Raw genomic sequence first — 17,993 nt, 5'->3', positions numbered from 1 at the left:
ATGAGTGGAAAGGCGCGGGAGGAGATCATGAAGCGGATGCTCAACAAGTTGACGGAGATGCAGGAAGATATGTTGTGCCTAGAAAAGGAGGTAGCCGGTCTGTTGAAGCGCATGGATGGGGTTGAAGCACGGATGGATGCGCTTGAATCCAAGGTGGATGCGCACGCAGTGCAATTGAATCAGTTAGGCGCACGCGCGATTAACCCTGTTAATACTATTGTCGTCGATCTAGCCTCGATGACGCTCCAACACATGGCGCGACGAGAAGGCATTGAGGAAACCTTGCACAGGGATGCAGGTTGCGGCAGTTCTCCCCATCTGGTACTCTCCCTCTATCTCGAATCAGTAACGACCCTGGGTCACCTATGTCCAGCTACCCTCCAACCGAATCATCAAGGTGTGAATGCACCCCAGCAGTGGCAGCGAGTCCCTGCGATTGCATCGCAGGCTAGGCCCGAGCTACAAAACCACAACATTACGCTGGGTCCTGTCCCAGGCCTGGGCTCGTGGCCTCATGCTAGGGAGCTCGCACCACAAGGTGGGTTGGGCTTGCAGGGCCCCAATATGCAACCGAATGACATTGAGGCGGGTTTGCGCAGGAATGTCGGTCGCGCGACCATCCAACAGACGGTGTCATATCCATCATGGTTTCTTGATGCATTCAATTATGCCATTGCAACAAATATGGACGTCTTAAATTTGCGTATTGGTGAACCTGATTACTTAGACCTTCCATTGGTAGAAACGGTTTGGGAGTTGACTGCAAATAATATCATTATGGTTTCGGCAATGGGGAATGACGGGCCTCTTTACGAAACATTGAACATTCCAGCAATAATTGATCTTTTGAAGTCGTTTGGGTTTGCTTTTGGGAACAAGATCTTGAGCGGGGATTTCTCTATCGACGGTGAGCAGAGCCACTATGCATTCAGGGTAGATATAGTGAAGTTTCCAGTAGGTGGTCCAGTTTTTGGTAAGCATGCTTGTATTGTTGGGATTCTAGCCAAACCCTTAAGACCGCGTGCTGGAGGGACAAAACTTCAGCTTATGCTTCCAGGGAGTGCCATAGCAGATGCTACAGACGATCAATTTCAAAATAAATCTACAGACTTTGATTTGGAGTCGTCCAGGAATATTGATACATGTTGCTTATCGTCAATGTGTCTGATTTATATGCATATCGTGGTGACAGCAAGTCGTCAGAGCCGACTTCTTCCCAACCAGGGGAGAATAATGCATAACAGAGTCCGGTCCCTACAGAATGACCCAGGCGGTGGACTGGATTTGCACAAATGGAATCGATGATCGGATCCAAGTGGTGGATCCGATCCGGTTCACTGAATCGAGGCACGGAGAAGATGTCCTTTCGTACCTACCCCAGGCGAGCAGGAAGGGCACGAGTCGGGATGCCTCAGATCCAGTAGCAATCAGTGTTTGAATCGGGTTCAAGGATTGGACCCGAGACCCAAATCCAGCCAGGCACTATTAATACCCTGCCTAGGGTTTCGTGAAAGGAACAGATTGGAATTAACGCAGCCGCTCTTTTCTTTTTGTTGGTTTACTGTATCTTTGTTTTTTTCAGCAGCCTTTGTCTTCCTTTTCTGTTTTTTTTTATTACTTCCCTGTCAGACTTTTCATTTTATTTATTGTTCTGTCAGTCTTTTGCTGCAGCAGCTTTTTTTACCTTCCTTACGTTGCCATCTTTTATTTTATTTTTATCCTCTTCCTGTCATGCATCTTTCACGTTTTGGGCATTCTCTTATTTCTGCCAACACACGACCGTGAGGGTCGTGCTTTCATTAGCCAACGTCCACAGCGTCAAAGCTGATTCCTCTTCGCTGTAAGCGTGCCTTCACCAATCAGGGTCAACGGCATCAACGCCGATGTCTCCACTGCAGCAACAACAATGTGCTGTGAACAGTGCATAATGGCTGCACAAAGGTGCAACACTGCATCCCATAACAGCTCACACAAACCAGCCCATATGCAGCCGATAACAGGCCGCATCTATATCAGATTTGCTGACAGTTGACCAAACATATGTATGCATCCCACCGGTAACGACCAACACAGTGATACATACTCAAGTTTGATGACAAACGTCATAACAACATAAAATTAAAGTTTATGACAATCAACATAGTAGTGTCAAAACAGATTTTATAAAGTGAATTCAAACTGATGATGGTCACACAGTAGTGTCAAAACTGAATTTTATAAAGTGAATTCAAACTGATGACAGTCACATAGTGGTGTCAAAACAGGATTTTATAAAGTGAATTCAAACTTATGACAGTCAAGTAGTGGTGTCAGAACATAATAATGCAGGGAGTTAAATCTGATATTCGTCATAACAGAAATCAATTATTTTTTTTTACAATAGCCAACGATTTCAGCATATATATATCTTGAAATTTAATCACAGTCCACAGATATAGGTAGTATAACAGGTATGATTATCATTTTATGATATGAAAGATAAATGAGTTCAATATCAGCCCGTAAACAGTTTGGAAACTTCTAAAAAAAAACCAGATTTACAGCAGTCAACATAGCGACATCCAAAAACTGTTTTGATGCCAATCCGAAGGACAGTATCAAAACAGTCATGATGTCATAAAATCGGCAGGCAAGACCTGATCTGCGTGCTTGGATAACTTGGCAGATCTGGGCCATATATATATATATATAGGCAGCAGATCAGGTAACTACAGAAAATTACCTATCGGCTGCATGTGTGAACATTTAAACCCATGGACAAACAGGCTAAGAACATAAACCTATTTGAATACCTTTTTTTTATCAATGAAGACAACAATATGTATATGCCTAAAAAATTGCAAAGTTTGCTTTTGATGCATAAACACTAACTCGATAATGCTAGCATTCATATGCATGGGAATAACTAGGCAACTACATGATTTACATGCATATTCTCATGAGCATGAACAAAAATATCGAAAATCTATCTACATGCTTTCTTTTTTTTTTCTCATGTGAAAATAAAGTCATAAGTATGGACAAATCTGGAAATATGTTTACATGTATTTCCAGATTTGTACACATGGAAATCGATTGTCACAAGAAATAAACCTATATATATGTATATAATCGATACTGTATATACATATAGATGTATTTTTTTATAAATTTTCAGTTTTTTCTTTTTTCCTCTAATATGTATACATCAAATCAGATTTACGCCCATTTCTTCCCGTAAAACTTAGAGAGAAACCCGTACCTTAGTTTGGAAGTGAAAAAAGACTGAAAAAAACGATGGATGTTCGACATGTGAGGTGGATTTCCTCCTTTCTTCTTCTTCCTTCCTCTCTTTCCTTTTTCCTTCCCTTTTTTTCTCTCTCTCTCCCATGAGTTGGGCTCCCTCTCTCTCTAGAATAACGATTCTAGATAGAGGGGGAATCCAGCCCCTCTTTTATTTTGTTTCTAGATCTTTTATTTTTTTTATCTAACTAATCCTCTTATCTAGAGGACTCTTCTAGAGGGTGACGTCCCTTCTAGAGGACTCTCTATCACTGAGGGTAGGTAGAACCCCACCTCTCTAAACCTTCTCTTTCATTATCTCTTAATATTTTATTATTTTTATATTATTTAATTAAAGGTTTATCTAGAGGGTGATGCCCCCTCTAGAGAACCCATTTGGTTAGAGTTCTACTTCATGTAGAACTCCACTTTATCTAATAAATAAATTCAAAATTTATTTAATTATTATATTTTATTAATTATTTAATATTTAATTATTAAATTATTTATTTTAAGAATATCCCAGAGAGTGTCGCCCCCCTTTGGAAGTCCTCTCGTAGTAGGATTATACTCAATTTAACCTTTTATTTGATTTTAAACTTTTAAATTGGTTATACTTGGATTTCAGATCTAGATCCAATATCTAAATCCATATCCAAAATCCATATGGATCCAACCTGGACCAGATCCTAGTTAATATGGGTCCTGGATTGGGTTCAGATCCATATCAACTTGGATCAAATAGATCAAATCGAGTCCGATCCAATCCAGAAAAGGTAAAAATAGAGCCATGTTATTTTTGAAAAACGTGATTTTCGGGCCAACCGTAACCCGATTTTTTGAAAAATGAAACACCAATGTTCTTAGAATTACAAGACGCATCTAACAATATACTTGATTTTCGCCTCTGAATTTCTCTTGAATTTCGCTCGATTTTTGCTTGATTTTAAAGGTTAAAAGCAAAAAAATTTACAAATATTATTCGTCTCATTTTGGTCTTGTCAATGGGCCCTGGGCCACGCCCAAACCCAGTTGACGTAACCTATTTTTAAGGTTATTTTTCATGATTTTTATCATATTCGTTAAAGTACTTACTCAAAATTTCATAGGTTTCGACCTTAAAAACCATGAAAAAACACACAATATTACAATCATAGTCGCACTCTAGCAAAACATTGATCTACTATATGTTTGATATAGGGGAAAAGGGCTTGCATCTCACATCCATTGTGTAAATTTGTTTCTTATATTAGTACTTTCAAATCTTACCCGGTATTTGTGGCAAACCTTGAAGCAGACCCAATTTCGTGTTTTGCTTAATATAATTAATGAGTTGTATCTTTATTGAAATGTTTAACTAAGCCTTTGGGACATTATTGCAAAATTGTTTATATCTTATTGATATTTTATGTCTAATATGTGTTTGTCTTTTGAACTTTAGTGATCAAAATTCTACTATATTCAGAATTACGTTTCCTTAAGAAAACATGCAGTTTTTATGATTATGATTGTCTAAATGAAAAATCCTTAACAATTTTTTGAAGTATATTCCTTGTGTCTATCTTAATGGCTATTGTATCTTGCTTGAATTGTTGCTAATATTTCTAAATTTTTTAAATTATTGATTAAGGTGCATATCTTCTTTTAAAATTGTTTAGTTTATAGTACCTTTATGTTTGTTATGAAACTTAATTATCCTCTCTCCATATATATATACTCTTGTTCAAAATATATTTGTTTTGAAACTATATACATATAACCTATAACTATTTTTTAACTATTGTGTTAAAATGTTTTCTTTTAAATCTATTTAGTTAGGATATCTTCCTTTATATAGTTGGAACCTCTGTTTTGTTCTCTCTCTGCATGGATTGAGAAAGAAATTCTGTTTCTGATGCATCATATCATGAAGATGGAGATAGCCGATGAAGGCATTTGGTGAAGATTATCAATGAAGACTTGGATCCTTCCCTTTGTTTTGTATTTTCAAACTTTCGGTAATCACACCATAAGTTTGAGGGGGAGTGTTAAAATGTATTGATTGTTTTTCTTCCCTTTGTAATAGGTAATACCCTCTAGGGGTATTTTTATAATTATGTAAATATGTAATAGGTATGCCCATTAGGGGCAGATTTGCTTTTTTATTTTTCCTATTTATGGCATTTGAAATGGGATTGAGCGCTTTTTAGTGAAAGCCCTTATAGGAGTTGGGAGAATCCCAATGACTATATTTATAGCCATCAGGAGCTCCCAACAGCTATATGGGCTTCCTTGGCCCCTTTTGAAATTAAAAAAAAGGAACCTCTTGTCCCTATTTTCTTTAATGTTTTTCTAAACATTTTCTCATAATAAATATCATATTTTTTTATTGTTTTGTGTTCTTTTGTATGACCATTAGTGGCTATTGTAATCTTTTGTATTTTCCATTGTTTGGCTTGTGTATTGTCCTTTTGTGGACTTGTGTTTGACCACTCTCTTCTTGTCTATTGTATGCCCTTGGTGGCTCTTTTTGTATTTCTCTTATTTTCATTACAAAAGGGAATTCTCTTTTTCTTTGTGGACTTGTGTTTGAGCACTCTTTGTCTATTGTATGCCCTTGGTGGCTCTTTTTTGTATTTCTCTTGTTTTCATTACAAAAGGGAATTGTCTTTTGGCCTAATACATCCCTATATTCATCATATTGTTTCCTTTCATTTCCCTTCAGCATTCACTCACATCTCACATCACACGCTCCCCATGTGCACACACCCACTCCATTTTCCTCTTTTTTATTTCCTCACCTATCCATCAAGATTTAGATTTTAGTGTTGTAAGAATCAACATGAGCTTGTGTTCCATTTTATCACCATCAATGGTGAGTCTGTTTTTTTTGTTAAGCAATATTTAGGTGTGAAGATTATTTTTTTCAATAGATTATAGAAACTCACTAACCTTAATGTTTTTACAAAACTTGCTCCAGCTTTCAGTGATTATAGTAGATGCTTGAGGTTTCCACATTCATAACAAGTGGCCCTATTTTTCTCACATCAATCCTCGTTAAAAGCTACTTGCCCATGGTTAATGCAAGAATGTGACACTAATTGTTCTTTGCTTTCCCTAATGTCATTCCTAGCAACTAGGTCATGGAACTCAGTATATTGGTCAACAAACTTTGTTCCCTGTTTAATGTTTTGGTACCTCTAGTACAATTCCCTATGATAGTTATGAGGAAGGAACTGGACTCTAAGCTTCTGTTCTATATGCTCCCACATGACTGGGAGCCTCTACCCCGATGGACTCGGGTTTGCCTAAGCTGCCTCCACCATGCAGCAACCCTACCCTTAAGCCTAAGGGCAACCAAACCTACCCTCTTATGATTGGGAACCTCCTTGAACTCTAAGACGTCTTTTACTTCATCCAACCAATCCAAGAACTCGTCGAGAGTACTAGACCCATTAAACTCAGGGATTTCAAACTTAATCCCAACTTCTCAATTGGTTCTTCTAGAAGTATCATAAGATCTACTCGAATGGGTTCGAGTAGGCGGGGGGGGGGGGGGGGTCATATTCATTGTTGGAGTCAAACTGACTATTATCTTGGGATTCATGCGATCCTCAGAAGTGGATCCTACTACCTTGCTCCACCTGACACTCTAAGTGCCTAATTCACTCTTGGGCACACTCCTTGTCTTGGTTCAATTCATGGACCATACGAGTCAAGTCCTCAACCTGACGTCGTAAATCCTTATCATCATGGTTACGGTCCCTAGCTTCATTAGCCTTAACATAATCACCTTGACCACGACCACCCTGTCTCCAAGCCATAACCAACTACGGGTAGGATCACTCTAAGGTGTAGTACACCTATCCTAGGTTGATACCAAAAATGATGCAAGGCCTTATCAATGGTGATGCTCCAAACCAAACTATGCACGAGCGTATATTAGCCCGCTAGAACAAAGTTCACGAATGAAACAACCAAGGACAAAAACCCAACTCAGGAAATGAGTATGCAACGGAAATACGCACCCTAAGACACTAAATGCACAACTTAGCAAGGCTTATGAGTGATTTGGGACAAACCTAAGTGGCTGGTCTAATGTGCGAATGCAAATCGGACGAACTTATGCATGTAGGATGCGATTTAGGGCAAAATGAATAACAATAAAATTAACAATTTTATATGCCAATTTTATCTTTAATGTTTAAAACTTCAACCTGAAAAAAAAATTCTAATGGTTAATTCTATAATTTGAATAGCCCTTCCTCCAATCCTAACTTCTGTTAGTTCAATAATTCAATAAACATGCATATATTGGCAATTATAGTCAAATTCAAGCATGAAATTCAAAATCAAGCAATCATTGAAGGTTCGACAAGCTTGGGCACTTCAATAGGGTTGTGATGCCAGTCCGAACACGCCTAGGACCGAGCTTGGTTCAGTTACGAATGAGCAAGACACGAAAAAAAATTGTGTCGGATTTTGGGGAAAACCGACTATAAAGCACAAAATTTAAGCAAAATTCAAGCAATAAAATGGAAAACACATAGGACCAGTGGTTAGGCTCAGTCCGGGACTATATACATGGTGTGAGGATAGACTTCACGTCAATTACAATCACAATTACAAGTTTCACAAACAAACACAAGTTAAATGGCTTAAACCGAAAGAACTAAGCCACCAAACATCCACTTGATGACCGACCAAGCACACCGGCTATGGGGACGGATTCCACCACCAAGTTGAGCTCCACGATAGTTCATTACCATGCCAAAGAGGACCTCAACTCAGCAACCAAGGTTGGTAACAACAACAGCTCCAAACTGGACGTCCAATTGAGAAGACGCCAAGCAAGAAAATGTTGAAGTTGTGGGTAGAAAAATGCTCTTACTAGGGAAGAATGCAAAAACCCTCTCTTCCTTAAAGAATCGACCTCCAAAACGCCTTCAAGCCTTCTAGGGTGCCTGAGTTCCTCTTTAATGGCTTCTAAAGAAGTGAGGGAAATGTCTTTAGGGATCTTTAAAACTCAAAATAAAAAAAAGAGTTTCAGAGTCTTTATTTTTCATCGAGGGTGTATTGTACGATATGACTCATATGAGCAAAGAAAAAACGGTTAAGACACCACTATCGACACTTTAATTTGTTTCTTAAGGATTGTCTTGAACTGGAACAAAAAGCGTGGGAAATGGATGAAGTTTCAAGTGCTAGTTTAGTAACTAGTTTGATTGGCCTATGTTGTTGTTATTGTATTAGCAAATCCTAGAAAAAGTCACTAGAGGTCCAATGGGTACTTTGATATTTACAAAGAATGACTAATTGTGCCCTCCCATACAGTAAAGGTTTTAATTTAATGCATGGTTATGTGAATGTAAATACATTGAATATTGAAGCTTCAAAGGGCGGTAGTGTTATCCACTATGAAGGTTGAGTACATGACATTGATTGAAGCTAGCAAGGAAGTGGTTGAGCTTAAAGGTTTAATGGGTAAAATTAGTTTACTTTTTAAAAACATGGGTTTATTTTGTGATAATCTGAGTACAATATGTCTGGCTAAAAGTCCTATTTACCATAAGAAGACAAAATATATCACTGTTCACTATCACGAGATTCACAACAATAGTGAAATAGTGGATGAAACAAAGCGAAGACACTAAAGATTGAGATCAAAGAGAATTTAGCGGATGTATTAACCACGGTAGTTGAGGTGAGGAAGCTAGAGTGGAGCTTGGTTTCATGTATCGAGGCAAGATAAAATTGATGGTTTGATAATGACAAGTAGTTGATTTTCTGTCAAAGTTGAGATTGTTGGGTTAGGTTATATTAAATCACCCATCTTTTGTCCCTTGAGGTTAATGGCTCTTTTTTCTTAATGATGAAGGGTATTTGGTTTATTATGTCCTTATCAACATTAGAGAGAGGTACATAAAGAGGTGAAAGTAGACCGTGGCCTTTTTTTATTGTTGGGGTCTTGGTTGTGAAAGTTGGTGTTTTCATCGGATTGAAAAGGTAAGGCTGTTTATCCTTCCTTAATCCTACAAACTCGTTGTCTTATTGATAAATGAGTTATTGCTTACTGGCTGTTTGTTACATAACTCCTTTGTGGGTAAGCCATGTAAAATCCTTATGTTGTGGTTTGTTATAATGTTTCTCTATTTTCTTAATGCTACTTGTATGCATATACTAGGGCCTTGCTTTGGATGACATAGCGCAAAACCAGGTTTATGAGAAACTTGGTTTGCCAAAAACTTGAGTTACCATGTGTTTGGATGACTTGGTCTTAAAAAAAAAAAGAAAAATTAAATAAAAAAAAGGTCGGCCATTTTCCTGGCAGCCACCTGTCGGAAAATGGCCTGCCATATCCCGAAAAAAAAAAGTTGGTCGGCCATTTTCCGGCCAGGAAATGGCCCGGTTGGTGTCAGCAGGCCAGCCACTTAAAAAATGCTCACAAATATGATTTTTTTGGTATTTTTCCAGCTGGTGCAGCCACCCAGAAAATGGCTTGGCCAACCATGAAAGTGCAAAAAATTCAAAAAAAAATCTGGTTTCTGACCAGTTTCTGTCCAGTGGCCGGCCGGAAATGGCCAGACAAATAAGGGTGGGGGGTGCGTTAAGAGAAAAGAGGAGGAAGGGGTTGGAGAACAGCCCCCCAACCTGGTTTTGGGTGTCATTCGAACAGTACCTTGGGATTGTTCCATGGTTGCTTGAATTGATTCTATGTTGCTAAAGTTGATTTAAACAATTAGATTAGTGACACTTCAGCCACAACATGAATCATATTCCCTTTTCTTCTCTATCTTCAGTTTACTAAGCACTCCCCTCTTGCACTCCTCCCCTCTTGACAATAAAGAGGAAGTTATATTTTAATGGAGGATTGATGGAAAAGCAAAAAAGTGTTGGGCAATATTGTTATTTTGTGTAGCGAGGGCAAAAGGTTCAATTTTTACATTCTAATGAAGAATAATTTTTATCATAGGAAGTAATTAAAGAAGCTGTTTATGGTGGTTAAGAAACCTCAATCAACTGTCTGTATTTCAGGTGGTTAGTGTGACAAAATGATTTTTGTGCCATATATAAAATCTTAGTTATCTTTGTTCTTTTTTCGATGGTTAGTGTTAAAAGACACAATCTTGATCTTTTGCTCTCTTTGAATGTTTATCCATCATTTTATGCTGGTTTATGTTCGTTGTTACTTTGTGGGCTAGCATCTTTTCCTTTCTTTTTTTGTAAGGTTATTGGTGTGGAGCCTTTGGAAAGCAACATACTGTCAGGAGGAAAGCCAGGTAAAAATATTCTTTCATGGTCATACCTTGATTTGCATACGCTTCTTTTTATATATTAGGCTACCCTGCAGAGTGCTTCTTTAAAAGATTTTCTCTCTATCATGCAGGACCACACAAGATTCAAGGCATAGGAGCAGGTTTTGTGCCTAAAAACTTGGACCTGGATATACTTGATGAAGTCTTAGAGGTACAAGTCTGAATCTTTGTAATAATCTGTTTTTTACCATGATGCAACCATGCATGGTTCTAATAAAAGCATCTTGGCAAGGAAGAGTCATAGTGCATGTTTGCATGATAAGAAGCTCTATCCTGAGCCTATCAAAAGAAGATATGAATAATGAAAACAGGTTTATGGCTCTTAGATTTATGCTTAAGATCTACATCATTCATAAGAAGGATGTGTATTTCAAGCTTTTCTCACCCCTTATTAACTAACTTGCTAGTCATAGTAGTGGGCTAGGAGGCTACTAACAGTTTCTGCACTTAATGACTTCCTCTGCTAAATAAACCTTGCGTCACTCTGAAGTATCTTAGTTCATTGGCTGCTTTATTTATCTAATAATTTTCTCAGAAAGTTTCTTCTTTTTGTTGGGTTTTATGTGTTTGAATCATTTTTTAGCATTGTAATTCCTAGTTCGTCTTTTTATTTCCATTTAAAAGTTGGTGCTTGTATTGATTTTTGTGCCACATTAGGCTTACATTAAGGACATAACTCCCACCCTAATAATTCACTCTGTTGCCTTTTGCTATGATTTGTTTTTTATGTAGTGCATGACAATATTGTTATTACAAATTCTTTTAAGCTCTAATAAGTTTGATTTTTAACCTTGTTTTAATCTATTAGTATTTTAACTCAATTTACTGGTTTTAGTAAATGATATTCAGTCTTCCTTATTTTAAGATAAAAGTTAATCAGTAAGTATCTTGGGAGTGAAACCTGATCAGGACACACCTTAAACACTTTCCAATGATTAGTGCTCTTTTTCTTTTATGCAAGTTAATTTATACCTTGGACAATATTCTCCTTATTTTGTATATTCTGTAAACCTTTATTTTGTTCTCCATGGCTTCTGCATCTGTGCTACCTCAAGGAATATATTTGGAATCTGCCTTAGCATTTGCCTTTGATTTTTAAAACACTACCCAGATCGCACTGTTACTATAAGTATGCAATCTTAATTATGAATATGCATATATAGTTTTAATCTCCTGCGACAAAGTGATTATTATAATCACTCAGTCAACACCAATCAATTCAAACTTGAGGTCCGACTGGCATTATTGAACCTATTACTTTCTTTTAATTTTAAGTTCATATTTTTCATACCTCACTGTTTTTGGCAGTTGGTATTAAGGCTGATTCTTTGTGGTTGCTTGGGCCAAAATGGGCTATGTTCTCAATATCCTTAGTACGTCACTAAGCAAGTTCACTTGTTTAGTTCATCTGGCAATACTTCATGTTCATTTCCATGGTTAGGTTACTTTGTGTTGCTAGCGTTTTATACCAAACCTGGGTTTTTTTACTAGTAGTTAGCTATTAAATGTTGAACTTCATGTGTTTTCATAATAATTGCATGCTGGAAGAGCCATCCACCATCAGTAAATTATTTCTGCACATGCACAAGGAAAGTTCTACTTTTATTTCAGTGGTCTTATTTTTTGTCATATTTGCTTTTTTCTCATTTATCTCTTGATGATGATTTATCATGCAGATCTCTAGTGATGAAGCTGTTGAAACTGCAAAGCAACTGGCTCTTCAAGAAGGCTTGTTGGTAAACCTAAAATTCTAAAAAATTTCAAGCTTGCTTAGAAATCTTTATTGCATGTGTGTGCACCTAAACCAATGTAGATGGGAAAATATATGATGATGATTATGGTTATATTTGGTTGGCCCCTTATGAGAATCATTCTCGCACATTTGTGAGAAAAAGGATTCTCACACACCCCATTTTCTCATGTAAAAAAAATTGTGAGAAAGCGGGGCTGTAAGACAATGGATTAATACGATTCATTCTCTCACATATTGTGGGAGTTGGAGGAGTCATGAGTTGGAATGATTCTCATGGGAAAATTTGAAAAGGGCCAAGCAGACGTGCCCTATGTGTTCTTCAACTCAGTCTGTCTATCACAATTTATGTAGACATGTATATACAAGCATATAAACTTCTACATGTATATACAAGCATATAAACTTCTACATGTATAAAGTTATGTGTCTTTATTGATGAGTGCCCCTAGTTTGCATAGTACTGCACCTATCTATGCATGTTGAGTTGCTTTTTTCTTCTTGATATATTACTATGGATACACAGTTGAGCTATGCACTTGATAAACAGTGGCATACTTACATTCAAGTACTTAAAATCCAGGTTGGGATTTCTTCTGGAGCAGCAGCTGCAGCTGCCATGAAGGTAGCCAAAAGACAGGAAAATGCTGGGAAGCTTATCGCGGTATGCTTTATGTATTGCATTGTTCTCTTTCTGTTCTTTCCCCTTTTCTAAAATGTACATCTTGTTGGATGACTTACCATTGTTCTTTTATTTCCTTTAGGCTAATTTTCAAATGCAGGCCCACCAAAATTTTGTCCAAATTAATATGACTACCATAATTTTCATACTTTTCAAGTGACCCCAAACCCTTGCCATCTTTAAGAAAATACCCCCATTTTCCCTACCACCTTGGATCAATTTTGGGTTAATGTTGAGTATGGACTTGAAATTACTATGCTATCCCCGTGACATATACAAATTTTTTTGATGTTCAAATATAGTTATTTTCTACCCTTCAGACATTCCAAACTTTCATTATTGTCAAGTTTTATAAAGGTTAATGCAAGCCATGGTTTTTATTTTGTTGATGGGTTTCGATGTGTGTGATGAAGTCATCAGTATATGAATAAGTTAAAAGGTTTGAGCTAAAATCAGCTTTAATAATTGTTAAGCTAAATTGGTTGTTTTGAGATACAAAATTAATGTTAGTTACCATATGAATTATTTGCTTTTCAACATAAAACTTTTGGGGTGCTTTAAATGCAAGGAAAGTTCCGTTAATTTATTATTTATGATTAAAGGTATAGAGGTCATTTGAAGATTACGCTTCCTTCATCATGTTATTCAGAGAGCATAACCAATCTAGCCCCTGTACTTATCTAGATTTGGAACATTGCAGGTTGTCTTCCCAAGCTTCGGTGAAAGATATCTTTCTTCCATCCTCTTCCAATCAATAAGAGAAGAATGTGAGAAAATGCAACCTCAGCTCTGATAGGAAAGGGCTAAGAAAGCTCTTTTTGTTTTCTTTTTCTTGGTAAAGTTGTGATTCATAAAGTCTCTTAATAAACACCAGTAGGGTTCTTGAGTACTTTAAGTGCCATTTTCTCTCATAGATCAGGTTTTATTATGAACAATAATGTGTTATTTATGTGCTTAAATAAAGTGAAGTATTCTTCGTTGTACTACATCTTATACGACTGATCATATGACCCTATGGCAACAGACGTCTTTTTTGTTCACGATGAAAAAAAAGATATTATTATAATTACTAGTGAGTGCGTATCTGGTTGTGGTCTGTGACTTTCAACGGTGAAACTTATGTAGCTTTTAGTGCCATATGTATTTGCCTTCAAAATAATTTAATCATTATGTTGGATGATTGATTCGATCTCAAAAGTGTTAAAAAGGTCCTGCCTGCAGTGATGAAACATTATTAGAGTACATGACAATTTTTCATGTACATACATCGTAGTTGTTTAGCTTCCAACGATCTCATAGACATTAACAAGGTCACTATGCCTAACGGAATCTAAGATGGTATGGTGGTTTCATCGTGCATTAATTAATTAATTATCACCACTATCTCTATGGACATTTGAGGCAAGAGTAATGTACGCCTGCTGCCTAAGGGGGTCTCCCTTTTGCTGACCAACAATCTCATGTGCCGTGGATTATTTTAGAGAAATGCTATAGACCCCCGGGGGTTCTGTATAACGCTGACCATATTCCACAAATCTATTCCACTGGTGAGCCAGTTTCTACTTCGAGAGGAAAAGGCGTGGGCCCCTGTTTTATCTCATTCAAGCCTTCCTTTTTAACTTTAGTACGAAGATGGATAGTTGTTTAACAACTTACCCAAAATCTCTCTCTCTCTCTAGAGCTTTGAACAATCAGCACACTGAGAAACCTTGACAGCACACAACATAAGGTTCACTGATTTTCATTTGTTTAGCTTTGTATGTGGAGGTAGACGATGATTGTTAGTTCAGGAGCCTTTTTAATTCATAAAATCCTGCAGAAAACAGGGTCACTGACTTGCAGTTTCTGCTAAAACCAATCGCTGCATGCCAACTCCAAAGATTACACCAACGGTTGGTAGGAGCTGTCAGTGCACGTCTCCTTGTGGTGGGACGTTGCAGGTTCAAACCCCAGTGGTACGTTGAGTAATAACTGATGGGGGTCTGCCTTAACCCCAACTTGCCTTTCAAAAAAAAAACTCCAAAGATTACTCTTTTTCCATTCTCAAACTAAGAGCATTCCCTTTTCTTCTTCTTTTTGCATTTTTAACGTATCTCTCTATCTCTACTGAATGTTGATTGGTTTCAGCTCATCCGCTGAAGTCCAAAACCAAAACTCCTTGTCCCCATGCTACAACCTTTTTTTTTTCAGTGTAGTTCCAATAGAAAGCAAAAAGGCACCATTTACCAGTGCCATTACATGCCCACGATTCTGAATTATTTCATGACTGGTGAGTCTGCTAAAGAATAGTTTATGAACAAAAACTAGTCGTTCATGACTTACCATCGAGAGGGAGAGAGAGAGAGAGATTTTGGGTAAGTTGTGGTTCATTTTCCTTCCTAAAGTAAAAAGGAAGGCTTGAATGAGATAGAACAGGCCCACGCCTCTCCCTCTTGAAGTAGAAACTGGTTCACCGGTGGAATAGGCTCCACCAATATATGACGTCCAAATGGAGCGATGAGATCTATGGTCAGTGGTATACAGAGGCCTTAGCGGTCTGTATAGCATTTCTCATTATTTTAATAGGAGGAACAGGTTTTATCGGTTAAGGCCTTTGTTCATGGAAGAGAGTCTTTCTAATAAATAGTCTCTCTCTCTCTCTCTCTCTCTCTGTAACCATGGATAAAAACAGACAGACATCCTGATTGTTGCACCACATTTAGATTTTTAAGTTTTGAAATTGTGGATCCAAATAAACTCCAAGTATCAACTAGGTTTTACATGTAGAAAGCTTTAAAACCCATTAGTTTTGATTGAGATGTGAACGTAAAGTTTAGAAAAAAATATAGTTTGGACCCCATAAGATGAAATTAGATAAATATGAATTCAACACTAAACTATTTAGGTTCTTTCAGAAAAGTGTCAATTTGGATAAATATGACCCTGCAGATTTGTTTAGCAGTCAGTTTGTTAGAGATTGACCTTGGATCGCGTGTTTCAACAAAGAAAGTACCCTTTTTTAAGTCATGAATATTTGGTGCATTTTTTGCCGTTAATTTTTGAATCACTAAAAAAACTATACGCACACTAGATTCTGGGGATTCAAAAGTCAATTCTCATCTAATAGACCATGTAAATCATATTTGCAAGGTGAGATTCTCTTAAAAAAAGCACAAGCTATATATATATATATATATATATATATATATATAGGAAAACCCACAAGGTCGAATGATGCTCGTTCGTCAATGTGTTGAAAAAAAAATTAGAGGCGGTGCTTCTCCGCCGCTAATTCCTTGGGCAGAAACAGCCTTTGACCTCTGCTAAAGGCCATTTTACTCAAGACTAGCACGCACCACTGAGTGTGCGATCAGCAGCGCACACTCTGACATAACGTCAAACACTTTGTTCATTCAATGTTAGACGTATCATCAGACCCCCTTTTGTCAGATGAAAGGCAGACGTGCTTCACACGTCCTATTTTTTTCGAAAAAACTGTTTTAGCGGCCGTTTTGAATGGCGCTAAAAACTGTGTTGTGTGCAAATTTTTTTGCACCGCTGATCGCTCGCAATCAACAGGTGCACAAATGTCTGAAAATCACCCTACTCTCTCTCTCTCTCTCTCTCTCTATATATATATATATATATATATATATATATATATATATATATATATATAATGATCGATTGGTTCTTCATACCCGGGTAAGACGGTATGGACAATCTTAAATTATTATTATTATTATTATTATTATTATTATTTTTGGTTAAGTAGGTTTATGTAAGACGTAAAAAACCAATGGCCCATAATTTTTATAAACTTTATGGTTCTTAAAATCACATTTTTTCATCAAAAACACACGATCGAACAGCTGATTTCTAGCAAATCAATCGTGTTGCACACATCTGTAGGGTCAGATTTACAAAACGTGACATGAAAAATTGAATATCAGCACTGTCAACACTTTATGAATGGTAGAAGGAACCAATCTCTCTCTCTCTCTCTCTCTCTATATATATATATATATATATGTGTGTGTGGAAATGAAAACCTCTCCAATGGACATTTTATTGGATTTTTGGCATTTTTTTTCAAAATTCTGACTGTACAGATGTGATCTATATGTTTATTTTTATATGAATCAGCTCTCGGAGCATTTGATTCCGATGCATAGATAAGTTTTTATAAGTTTTAAAATCAACGTCATACAATTTTCATAAATTTTTGAGGCTCCAAATACTATTTTTTCTATCCAAAATTCATGATCCAAGTGTTGATTTATACTAAATCAATCATGCTGACTGGTAAGAATTTTGAAAAAAAAATACCAAAAAAAATTCATTGGGAAGGTTTTCATTCCCATATATATATATATATATATATATATTAAGAAACTAAAATATGTAAACCATTTTGAACCAACAGGAACTGTATGATATGGAGATCAGGAAGACAATTCCTGTGTAAACCCGATTTTCCCTTCTTTCCTCTTTCCCCTCCCACCATTCCTCCACCGCTCCTTCCTCTACCTCCACCACTGCCTCTCTGCCACCCCATTGCCTCGCCGAACAGTTTCCTGCTGCCTCTGCCACCACTGATTTTTCTGCTGGAAGACCTCTCTCTCTCTTTCTGTAAAACCCAAAATTTTTAATTAATGAGAATTTTTTCTAAAATCAATAAGATTTTTATGTGAATGCTTTTATTTCAAAAAATTTGTAGGTGTAGGCTCATTATAATTAATTATCATTCATTTAATAAAAAAAATAGTATTATACGTTAAATCCTAGGTTGGATCATGAACCTAATGGAGAGGTTCCATAATCCATGCATGAGACCACTTGAGGAGTCCAAATTATAAAAAAAAAATTAGTGAAAAGTTAAAACTAGATTAGGAGTTTGTTTTACTTAGAACTTCTAAAAAAACACTAGAGATTTAATTTTTAAGAAGTTTATTTGTTGGGAAACTCTAAGAGGGGGGGGGGGGGGGGGAGCTAGGGCATCACCTAGGGGTGGAATAGGAAGAGA

The 17,993-nt window shown here is 36.9% G+C and overlaps 1 protein-coding gene across 1 annotated transcript in view; it reads left to right on the top strand.

Annotated features, from left to right (window-relative positions):
- The window catches only part of LOC149838999 (cysteine synthase-like), a 51,589-nt gene extending 37,615 nt beyond the window's left edge, over nt 1–13,974 (top strand). The window contains exons 6-10 of the mRNA XM_090002196.1: nt 10,469–10,520; nt 10,628–10,707; nt 12,233–12,292; nt 12,890–12,970; nt 13,689–13,974. Coding sequence (XP_089858322.1) covers nt 10,469–10,520; nt 10,628–10,707; nt 12,233–12,292; nt 12,890–12,970; nt 13,689–13,781 — 366 coding nt within the window. The 3' untranslated portion in view covers nt 13,782–13,974. The remainder of the gene's footprint in view (nt 1–10,468; nt 10,521–10,627; nt 10,708–12,232; nt 12,293–12,889; nt 12,971–13,688) is intronic.
- The last annotated feature ends 4,019 nt before the right edge of the window (nt 13,975–17,993 follow it).

This window comes from Nuphar pumila, chromosome 4 (genome assembly GCF_984573655.1).
Source record: "Nuphar pumila chromosome 4, dmNupPumi1.hap1.1, whole genome shotgun sequence".
In the NCBI taxonomy this organism is placed as follows: Eukaryota; Viridiplantae; Streptophyta; class Magnoliopsida; order Nymphaeales; family Nymphaeaceae; genus Nuphar; species Nuphar pumila.
The sequence above is the reverse complement of the archived record's forward strand: the minus strand, read 5'-3'. Positions and strand labels throughout refer to the sequence as shown.